The 11,018-nt window shown below is 44.9% G+C and overlaps 2 protein-coding genes across 2 annotated transcripts in view; one reads left to right on the forward strand and one right to left on the reverse strand.

The window, feature by feature from the left end:
• The window catches only part of LOC306779301 (cytoskeleton-associated protein 5-A-like), a 58,708-nt gene extending 56,008 nt beyond the window's left edge, over window positions 1–2,700 (forward strand). Inside the window, exon 40 of the mRNA XM_079271167.1 lies at window positions 1,559–2,700. Coding sequence (XP_079127293.1) covers window positions 1,559–1,816 — 258 coding nt within the window. The 3' untranslated portion in view covers window positions 1,817–2,700. The remainder of the gene's footprint in view (window positions 1–1,558) is intronic.
• A 715-nt stretch (window positions 2,701–3,415) lies between these two features.
• On the reverse strand, window positions 3,416–9,699 carry LOC306779292 (homeobox protein DBX1-B-like; the record flags this gene model as incomplete). The annotated part of the gene is made up of 4 exons (XM_079271157.1): window positions 3,416–3,915; window positions 4,087–4,289; window positions 8,733–8,816; window positions 9,375–9,699. The coding sequence occupies 4 exons, from the start codon at window positions 9,697–9,699 to the stop codon at window positions 3,655–3,657; spliced, it is 873 nt and encodes a 290-aa protein (XP_079127283.1). The 3' UTR covers window positions 3,416–3,654.
• Window positions 9,700–11,018: the final 1,319 nt, after the last annotated feature.

Consider the following 11,018-nt stretch of genomic DNA (forward strand, 5'->3'; position numbering starts at 1 on the left):
GGACATTTGTTAAACACTTATTACAATTGTTAAATCACTCTACTTAGTACACATTTGCTTATAAAATGATTATTGATCTCATCCTTCATCATTATTGTGCTTTGTGTCTTTTCTTCTCAACCATCATTATTTCCCCATCCCTTGAAGCAAACACCCTGCTTACTTCCTCTTTCGCCGTACTTTCTACACTCAGACTGCACTATACTCAGATACACTTATTATTATTATCAGGTTTACATTTGTTAAATCACTCTATGTATTAAACATTTGTTATGTAACGATCATACACTTTATCTTTCGATTACACTTTAACTATTGATTTCTGAGTATATGCTTTTTATATCCTGACCTTCCCCTGATCGTGTATGCATGTTTTCGAGGCAGCTCTGTTGGGCTCAACTCTTCTTGACACTGTACAGGGAGGGGCTTAGGACCCAGGGGAATGTAGGCGAAGGAAACTGGAAGAGACGGAAGACACGCCACACAAACAGCTGTTCACCGCTCGTCAGCATCCTGCAGACCAGTGATTCTCAACTGGTGGTTCGTCGCGGACCCGTTTTCAGTGGCCTTTGCTTTATGCAGCGGAGTTATTCACGCTCCTTTCCAGCATTTACGGCACTTTGTTCAGCTGTGCAGGAAAAACACCGACCAATGCGTTGTAAATCACGTCACGTGATGCAGTTTAACCAATAAAATAAGGGTATTCTGATACGTTCCCTGACTCCAGTGAGATGTACCCACACCGTGGCACAGGGGGGAGAGACGAGGAAAGACTTTACAGAGCAGAGCTCTGATCATGTTACATGTGACAGTTAAATATCTGTATGATCCCTTCAAAGAATCAAACTGCTAAAAAGACCACAGTCATTGACCTTTACACTAAAAACTCTGTGTCAAAAATGACTGCTTAATAATGAAGTGCATGATAAAATAGGCATTTATGCAATAAAAAAATACGGTGTAAGAGCCCAGCTAACTGATGAACACCTCAGATCTGTTCTGAGAATTGCCACAACCAAACTGACACCAAACGTTGACGCACTGGTTAAAAAGGGTGACCAACAGCACTGTTCCCACTGGAATTACATTTTACTTGTAATTTATATAAGTTCACACAAACACTCCATTCATCTGCTCCCGGCCCGTCTGTCACATTTTAGAACTCAATGTGGCCCCCGAGCCAGAAAGTTTGCCCCCCCCGATCTAGACCATCGCAACTAAATCCCTGACTGTTAACTTGCTGGTAAATCCATCAAATGTGCAGTTAATCAATAGATGCAGTGTACCAGTACTCTGGAATGTCATGATTAATCTCGATACATCACTGAGTAATATCTGAGTTGATGTGAGCTGGGTTGGTCTTCCTTTCCCTCCTGCTGCTCTACAAAGCAGTTCAACTTGTGCTTTGTACAAAACACCTGCTGAACATGTTGCTTCCGATGACATTTGGAATATTATTTGAATTGGTGTTCTGCTGCAGCACGTTACACTTTGTAGTTTACCATTGACTGTGTGCTCCTGATGGCAGCTGACCCAAGTCTTCCCCTTTCTACTGCAGCAGGGTGTCGGTGGCAGCGAGGACGAGCCTCAGCAGCGACCGCCCATGTCCTCCCTGCTGTCCTCCAAGCCGCCGGTGGCCTCGTCCACCGACATGCTCCACAGTAAGCTGTCTCAGCTGAAAGAGTCCAGAGAGCTGTACCAGCAGGAACACAACGCACAATCCCATTCCCCGACGCACGCCCGCTCAGCTTCACCGGCGGCCAATCTGGACGACCTGAAGAAACGTCTGGAGAGGATCAAGAGCAACCGGCAGTAAGGAGCACCTCATTCCATCTCAGAGCCTGTGGAGTTCAGCTGGTGGTAGAAAACCCGGTCTGTGTTTATCTTCATGTTCTGGTGGACGGAAACAGGAAGCAGTTAAACAAACCAGGTAGCAGCAGACAAAACACACCTGACTCCACCCACTGTGCCTGTAAGTGATCAGACATCAAACGCACCTTAATCTGATATGTATGACGTAGACGAGAACTTTCAGATCGAGACTCAAACTTCAGTCTAGCAGTAAGCTTTGATGTTATTAATTCTCAGTCTGTACAGATCCATCTTGCCGTCCCGTCCCAGCTTTCTTTCAGGCTGCCTCCCACCCTCTACTCATGTACACGTTTTATTCTGATAATTAAATGGTAATCTTCCGCTCTGTTTCAATATCCCTGCACAATATGTTTGTACATATTTAAAAGTTGTTTCACATGATGTACAGCGGCGCTGCTGCTGGTTCAGAAGGAGATGCTGGTGAAGAGCGCAAAGTGTCGCTGTGTAAATGCAGCGTGTGACCGCCCCCTTGTGGCTGAACACTGTCATAGTATCAGTTTGTAATTCTCCGCACTGGGAGCATCTGATGATTTGGATTACTTGCAGAAAGTTAACATTTTCTGTCTGTAACAGCAAAGGAGAATTGTCAGATTAGCATTGTTTGGTGGCTAATAGCTCCGTGCAAATACGGATGTCTGATTTCTATCAATTTTAGATATTTTTCCTGCCACAAAGTACTTTGAGCTGCATTTCCACAGCAACATGAAGCCGTGCGATTGTCTTGTGATGATGGTCTTGTCTGTTATCTGAAAGAAGGAAAAAAAACACTAACATTGTTTTTAATTTGATTGTGTGTGCTGGTCCTACGTTGTTGCTTTCCTTGTATAATCCATAGTGGAAAATGGAAATAAAGTTTTTTTTTTTTAACAATCCAGCTGTGATTTTGCGGTTTTTCTTTATTCAGCTGTGTGTTACTGAAGCGGTGCTCCTGTCCGTGGGCCGGACCCCTCACCCTCCTGCGGGCTGCGGAGGACGTGGAGTGGGGAATGCGTTGAGTGGTCGGAGGAGGAGTCTATTTACCACTACACGTCATTCACACACTGACAGACCTCCGGATTAATGTATCACTCACACAGCCCCCCCCCCTCCTCTTCTCCATGGCTGCCAATGTCAGATAATGTCTCCATACAGTCACGTGATCTCGCAGCTTGTTAAATGTTACGCACCTCCCGTCATGTCAAATTCCTTGTATGTTCAACATACAATGGCAATAAATGGTTGATTCCTGACTGTCACACTGTAGAAGGTCAGAGGTCATGTAGTGGCAGCTCCTCTATGATGACCTTAGGTCACCGCTCTTCACTGGCGACTCGCTGAGCTGCAGGTTGTGGGCTGTGCTGGTTCCACTGTCGGTCTTCAACCTTAACCAGAGCTAAGCTAACGGCAAACAGCCTGTGCTGTCTAGTTTAATATCAGACGTGCTAGGAACAGAGTTCATGAAGCAGGACACGAAATGGCACTTGTCAAGATTTATTTGAGAAAATGTAAAGAATACAGATATGCATCAAAAGACCACTTTGTATATTTAAGAGTTTTGGACAGTTCAATCTACAAATATCTAAAATAACTCCGTATACTCTATTTACTGGACTACATATAAGTCATATAAACAGCGCTGTACAGACATGGCGGAGTAGCTGTAGCTATGTACAGAGAAGATTCAAGCACTTGTGGTTTTCACCTCCATTCACCAGTTTGTGGAGTCCTTCACAGCTGACGGGGTCTTCAGAGGAGGCTGCTGTTTGAGAGTCTAACCAGATGTTGTGGGCAGATGTCTGCCTCTTATGACACGGTGATTTCTTCACTGTCTGACTCTGAGAGCTCCGACTGTTTGCCGGACTCTGACGGAGAGGAAAGATGGTGGTGATGATGATGGTGGTGAAGACGGGACTCGTGGCAGTGGGTGCTGCCTACATCAGTGAGGTCTGGGTGGGGATTGGTTTTGGTGGGGAGGGTCTGCTGGCGACAGCCACCTGTCGACAGCAGCTCCCGCTCTTTGGAGTTCCTCCATTTCATCCTGCGATTCTGGAACCAGATTTTCACCTTCAAAGGACAAGAAAGCCAGTGTGTGAATGTCACTGACCTCATCGACGAATAACCTCGTTCACGTTTTTAAATACACAATATGAGAGCCATGGGGCGCTGGCTCATTATGTAACGTGAACGTGTTCAATGCATTGGACAAGATGAAATGGTCCTTGAGGGGTACTGTACCTGGGAGTCTTTGAGTCCCAGTTTACTGGCGAGTTTCTTCCTGTCTGGTTTGCTGATGTATTTCTGCCTCTGGAAGGTTCTCTCCAGGGCCTTCCTCTGGAGGTCTGAGAACACAGCCCGCCTCAGCATGCCCCTCCTGGGCTTCCCTCTGGGGGCCAGGGGCCATGAAAACGTTCCCGGGACAGGAACCACAGAGGACGAGGCTGGAGGGACGAAAGAGATTCATAAGCCATCCCTGTATCATCTCATGGAAACACTGCATTATAGTTGTCATCGTGCATTCTGCATCTGGCTAATGATGAAAAATAAATGAAATAACAATGAATCAAATTCTGTAAGACCCTTGGGACCCCTGTAGCCAACTCTGAGGAGATTGAGTCTACAAAAACATATCCCGGAGCTGTGACAGGACCACTGAACAGCTGCTGGTGGCTTTAACTCCCAAATTCCCAGAAACAGCCGACGCGGACAAAGAAGAAACGATCGACGTCATTAGGTTTATAAAAGATGGAGAACTAGTTGAGCTCATTATCGAACAGCAAGCCATCAAAACGAGGTTACAAGGTTCCTTCATTGTCATCGCACAACAAAATGAAGTTTAAAGTCATTTTGCTACATAAGTAAATACACACAAAGAAGAAAGTATGTTGAGGATGAGGATAAAGTACGGAGGTAAAGAGCCTGAGGAGAGAAGCTCCTCTGAACAGATGCACAGGTAGGTGAGCCATTCATACCTCAATCATGACCTTCAACTATACTGTGGTACTAACATTACATATGATTTAGTTTGATGCTTACTGCAACAATAGATGGATTCATTGGTTGATTTCTAACATTGAGACACACAGATGGTTTACAGCAGCTTTGAGCAGCTACTGGATGAGGATGATGATGATGAGTGCATGAGTCATAATGTTGGGCTTTACATTTCCGTGCAGTTGTTTCTGTATCCACTGCTAAAGATGAAACAGTTTCATTCCACAATTCATTGTACAATTTGATGAATTAACAATTCTTTGCATTAATAACTTTAATTATAATTGTGTCCTCTGATGAAGAGTTTCTGAGCATCTTGAAGGTTGACTCGTACCATTCTGAGCAGTCACCAGTGTGTGAACGGGTGAATGATGAGGTGTCGTGTTAAAGCGCTCTGAAGTGAAGTCAGAGGACCAGAAGAGAACATCTACCAACTGAGCCTTCTGGTGTTTCTGCTTCTTTTTCATTGTTTGTGCCTTTAATGTGTCGAAAATGTTAGAAATCAATCAGCTTATCGATCTATCATACTTTCTTGATGTCCTTGTTTATTTAGTAAAACTGCAGTTTCTGAACGGATACGTTTGAATGTGATTCATGACGAGAAGCTTTGAAGCTGCTTTAGCAGGATTTCTGCTGAACTTCTACGTTCCTCAGGATCTCAGCAACGAGTCGTCCCTTCTGATTCCATCATCAGCACACATGCTGCCGATAATATACTTGTTCTGCCTGAAATCTGGTGTTAAAAAGCCCCAATTTGTCCAGCAGTGGAAACAGAGTGTATGCTAATGAGACGGGCTCTCCACAGCTCAGCCCACACTGCCTCTAATCAGGCATGAAGGAGGCGTGTATGGGCTGCAAATGCACAGAGAAAAGTGATTGTGTTGTAATGAACAGAGTGGGACAGGCCAGTATATTACAGGCCCATTAAAGAGAGGCCAGTATATTACAGGCCCATTAAAGACAGGCCAGTATATTACAGGCCCATTAAAGACAGGCCAGTATATTACAGGCCCATTAAAGACAGGCCAGTATATTACAGGCCCATTAAAGACAGGTCAGTATAATGACACAGCTTAGCGCTCTTCATGAGCTACTTATCAAAGCTCTTCCTTCTACATGTTCATATGTGTACAATCAAATCAATAAATCAAATCAATGTGTGTGTGAGTGTGTGTGAGAGCTAGTGTGTGTGTGTGTGTGTGTGTGTGTGTGGTTTTGGCTGTATTGGTCACGGTGAGGGATCTTTGTGGTTGCAGAGGGGCTTGGTGGGAAAACGACGGCGCATGAAGAGGCGCTGAGTTCCTGAGCTGGGAAGAAACCCGCCTCACATTAGAGCGTGACAAACCGCACTGATCTGTTGAGAGCGTGACAAACTGGACTAATTTGTAGATTGGGACAACTGGTGCTAATGTCAGCAGTCAGTGCGCCGCTTAACAGACCTTCAAATTGGCGGAGCTGATTCCAAGCTGTCCAGGGAATTCCCATGCTAAACGGCTGAGACCACATCAGCATCATCAGCATCATTATTAGCATCAGCTGGTAACATGTGCAGCTCATAATCACAAGCTGTCACATCATCAGTGAGATCTGATCAACAGCTGTAGTCACAGATAACGTATCAATCAGGTATATCCATGAAATAATTCATTCATATATTAATCAATATCAGTTTGAAATGTTCAGCGCCAAATGTTAGATATGGAGGCATCATATTTTACAGACAGCTGGAGGTCTGACACACATCTGTACTGTAACCCCACTTCATTCATTACATTCATTACATTACATCACAGTCATCGCAGTCATCGCAGTCATAGCAGTCATAGCAGTCATCGCGGTCATCGCGGTCATCGCGGTCATAGCGGTCATCGCAGTCATAGCAGTCATTGCAGTCATAGCGGTCATCGCGGTCGTCGCGGTCGTAGCGGTCGTCGCGGTCGTCGCAGTCATAGCAGTCGTCGCAGTCGTCGCAGTCATCGCAGTCATAGCAGGCATAGCAGTCATAGCAGTCATAGCAGTCATCGCAGTCATAGCAGTCATCGCAGTCATCGCAGTCATCGCAGTCATAGCAGTCATCGCAGTCATAGCAGTCATCGCAGGCATCGCAGTCATAGCAGTCATCACAGTCATAGCAGTCATCACAGTCATCACAGTCATAGCAGTCATAGCAGTCATCGCAGTCATAGCAGTCATCACAGTCATCACAGTCATAGCAGTCATAGCAGTCATAGCAGTCATCGCAGTCATAGCAGTCATCGCAGTCATCACAGTCATAGCAGTCATAGCAGTCATCGCAGTCATAGCAGTCATCGCAGTCATCACAGTCATAGCAGTCATAGCAGTCATCGCAGTCATAGCAGTCATCGCAGTCATCACAGTCATAGCAGTCATAGCAGTCATCGCAGTCATAGCAGTCATCGCAGTCATCACAGTCATAGCAGTCATCGCAGTCATCGCAGTCATAGCAGTCATCGCAGTCATAGCAGTCATCGCAGTCATAGCAGTCATAGCAGTCATCGCAGTCATAGCAGTCATCGCAGTCATCGCAGTCATCGCAGTCATAGCAGTCATCGCAGTCATCGCAGTCATAGCAGTCATCGCAGTCATAGCAGTCATCGCAGTCATCGCAGTCATAGCAGTCATCGCAGTCATCGCAGTCATAGCAGTCATCGCAGTGATCGCAGTGATCGCAGTCATAGCAGTCATAGCAGTCATCGCAGTCATAGCAGTCATCACAGTCATCACAGTTATAGCAGTCGTCACAGTCATAGCAGTCATAGCAGTCATCACAGTCATCACAGTCATAGCAGTCATAACAGTCATCACAGTCATCGCAGTCATAGCAGTCATCGCAGTCATAGCAGTGATCGCAGTCATCGCAGTCATAGCAGTCATCGCAGTCATAGCAGTCATAGCAGTCATCGCAGTCATAGCAGTCATCGCAGTCATAGCAGTCATCGCAGTCATCGCAGTCATAGCAGTCATCACAGTCATCGCAGTCATAGCAGTCATCGCAGTCATAGCAGTCATCGCAGTCATCGCAGTCATAGCAGTCATAGCAGTCATCGCAGTCATAGCAGTCATCGCAGTCATAGCAGTCATCGCAGTCATAGCAGTCATCACAGTCATCGCAGTCATAGCAGTCATCGCAGTCATAGCAGTGATCGCAGTCATAGCAGTCATAGCAGTCATCGCAGTCATAGCAGTCATAGCAGTCATCGCAGTCATAGCAGTCATCACAGTCATAGCAGTCATCACAGTCATCAGTCATAGCAGTCATCGCAGTCATCGCAGTCATAGCAGTCATCGCAGTCATCGCAGTCATAGCAGTCATCGCAGTCATAGCAGTCATCACAGTCATCACAGTTATAGCAGTCGTCACAGTCATAGCAGTCATAGCAGTCATCACAGTCATAGCAGTCATCACAGTCATCACAGTCATTGCAGTCATAACAGTCATCACAGTCATCACAGTAATCAGTCATAGCAGTCATAGCAGACGCTTTGATCCAAAGCGACTTACAATTCAGATCCTATCACACCGTAGGCACAGCTACAGGAGCAACTTCATAGTGCACGTAGTGCACGTAGTGCACTATGACGCTGATCTTGTTTATTTATGCAATATATTGTAAATAGAAAAGTGAAAGTGAGGTCCATATCCTCAACCTGAAGTGAGACCTATGTAAAAGGGATCAATGTGTGAATATGTGATGTTTGGAGATGTTAAGCTTCAGTCTGATGTTTGTGGTTCTTGTAACTCTTTTAATTGCTGTATATTGTGTCGTTTGTGTCGTTTGTGTTCTTGTTAATGTTGCGTGTTCTCAGATCCCTCTTGTAAAAGAGATGTTCATCTTTAAAGAGATGAAAATGACTCTCAGTCCACCAACCTGTGAAATAGGAAGCTCTGATGAAAGGATGAAGGCCTCCATCAAAGAAAGGCAGAGGGAAGGACTTGGTCTGAAGACTCTGGACTGAGGAGCAAGCGGAACAAGAACACATCGACTGAGCTGATATTTCACAACGTCAGCAGGAAATATATCACAATGATAAATATAAGGAACATTTAAATATGCAATACTTTAATAACTGGGCCTAGAGACAAATAATTGATTGAAAAAACAGATAACATAACATTTTTTAATTGTTTCTGATTGATGCAGCTCGGCAGTGTTTTTATTGGCCATATGCTAATTTACTGAGCCTTCATGCGTGAAATGTATTATTATGATTATTATTGTTATTATTATCATTATTTTGTCAAGAGAGAGGAGCAGCAGTTTGCAGAGCCGGAGAGTTGATATTGCAAAGTCTATTGTGAGATACTACTATCACTACTAATTATAATAATCATAATTATAATAATAAATAACATCGCAATAATAATAGAAATACATATTTTGTCATATTCTACTGATCATTAGAATACTAACAGCAGCTTCTACCTTCATAAGAATCATAACTATCATCATAACTATCATCATCATCATCATCATCATCATCGTCGTTCAGTACACCGGCCTCACACTCACCGCTCCGTGTCGGCGGTGCCAGTATCGCACTAACACCGAACTTCAGGTAGCCGGAGTCCGGGCGGGCAGTGTGCGCAGAGCGCTCTGTGCTGGGTCCTAACGCCCGGGGTGGGCCGCACGCTCCCACGCTGAGCGGGAGAATGTCCCCGGGAGTTGTGGAAGAGAAGGTCCTATGTATGTAGCTGACCGGCTGGCTCAACCGGAGGAGGTCTTCCACCAGGAAGCCTGAGTGGAATGAGCGGTTCAGGGGCGAGGAGAGAGCCGCAGCGGGACGCAGTGAGCTCGGGTACAGAGGAGGCGGCAGAGCGCTGCAGGGGAACATCATGGTCGTCCAGTCTGGAACAGTTTACAACTTTTTCTTGTTTAGTTTGCAGAGAAGCCTCGAAGGAGAAAATAAAGAGGGACGCACAGACACGGTCACTCTGCGCGCTGTGCGCCTCTGCGCCCTCTTGGAGAGGAGTGACAAGGCAGTCACTTCTACGCACACACACACACACACTCACACTCAGACACGTGCACATGTGCACGCGCACAAGTTCTGCCCTCAGCCTCCGCCTGAGTCTCTTTGAACAGTAGGCCAGGCTGACGGGATTGGTCAACGTCCTCTGATGCTTTAGTCAAACCCTCATGTTTGATCTGCTGTATTCATTGTAATTCATGTGTGTAATAAATGTCATTCATGCACGCATGATACTGATGAGATGCACACATCAAGGTGTTTTACGTCTGACCCATTGGATTATTTGTGACAGCTGTAATATAATATGTGTTCTTATTGAAGAACCTCTGAAGAACTCGACCCTGTTGACTAATCACTCACATGAATGCAGCCGACAGAGGAATACACAGAACTAGTGTCTTTACACAGGCTGTGTTCAGACAAGGACACCCCACCACTAGCACAGTTCAACTAAATATATTAATAATATGAATAATAATAACAACAATAGGGACAGATTGTAAAGCCCTCTGAGGCAAATTTGTAATTTGTGATTTTGGGCTGTACAAAAATAAATTGAATTGAATTGAATAATCATAATAACAACAACCCCAGTCTCTTGTGCATCATCACAGGCCTGTGAGAATAATGATTATGATAATTAACAATGCTCATATTTATTCAAGTCACTTAAAGTCAATTAAATCATTTCAGGATCTGGACGTTTTCTGTGGGATTTCCCCCAAAAAAGAACAGCACTTATTTTTCTACTTAAATCCAGGTTGTTTCATCATCATCATCATCATCGTCATCATCATCATCGATTAGTCATCCAGTCAAGTTGAAAACAGGTGTCCTTGGTGTCCTTGGTGTCCTGCACTTAAAAGGACTGAAAGGGAGCGAGACTTAAAGTCAGCTTTGTTCTGCCTCCTTTGATCATGTGATCGTCTGAATGTCCCCGTTGACTTGAATGAGTGTAAAATGAGGCACAGAGCACCCACTGCCCCTGAATGCCCCCTGGCATGCTGCTTTAGGCTGAATGGAGGAAATCGTCGTTCAGATCTCGGCAGTAGGCAAAATGTTTGTGACCTTTGGCATTGATGTCTTCTTATAGATTGAGTTTGTGATTGTGAGAGAAGGCGGTGGTGGTGTTTGGACTTCACAAAGATCGAGGTGAGAGAGGAACAAAGACTTTCAGAGAAGAT

Source organism: Melanostigma gelatinosum (assembly GCF_949748355.1).
Source record: "Melanostigma gelatinosum genome assembly, chromosome: 1".
NCBI classification, from domain to species: domain Eukaryota; kingdom Metazoa; phylum Chordata; class Actinopteri; order Perciformes; family Zoarcidae; genus Melanostigma; species Melanostigma gelatinosum.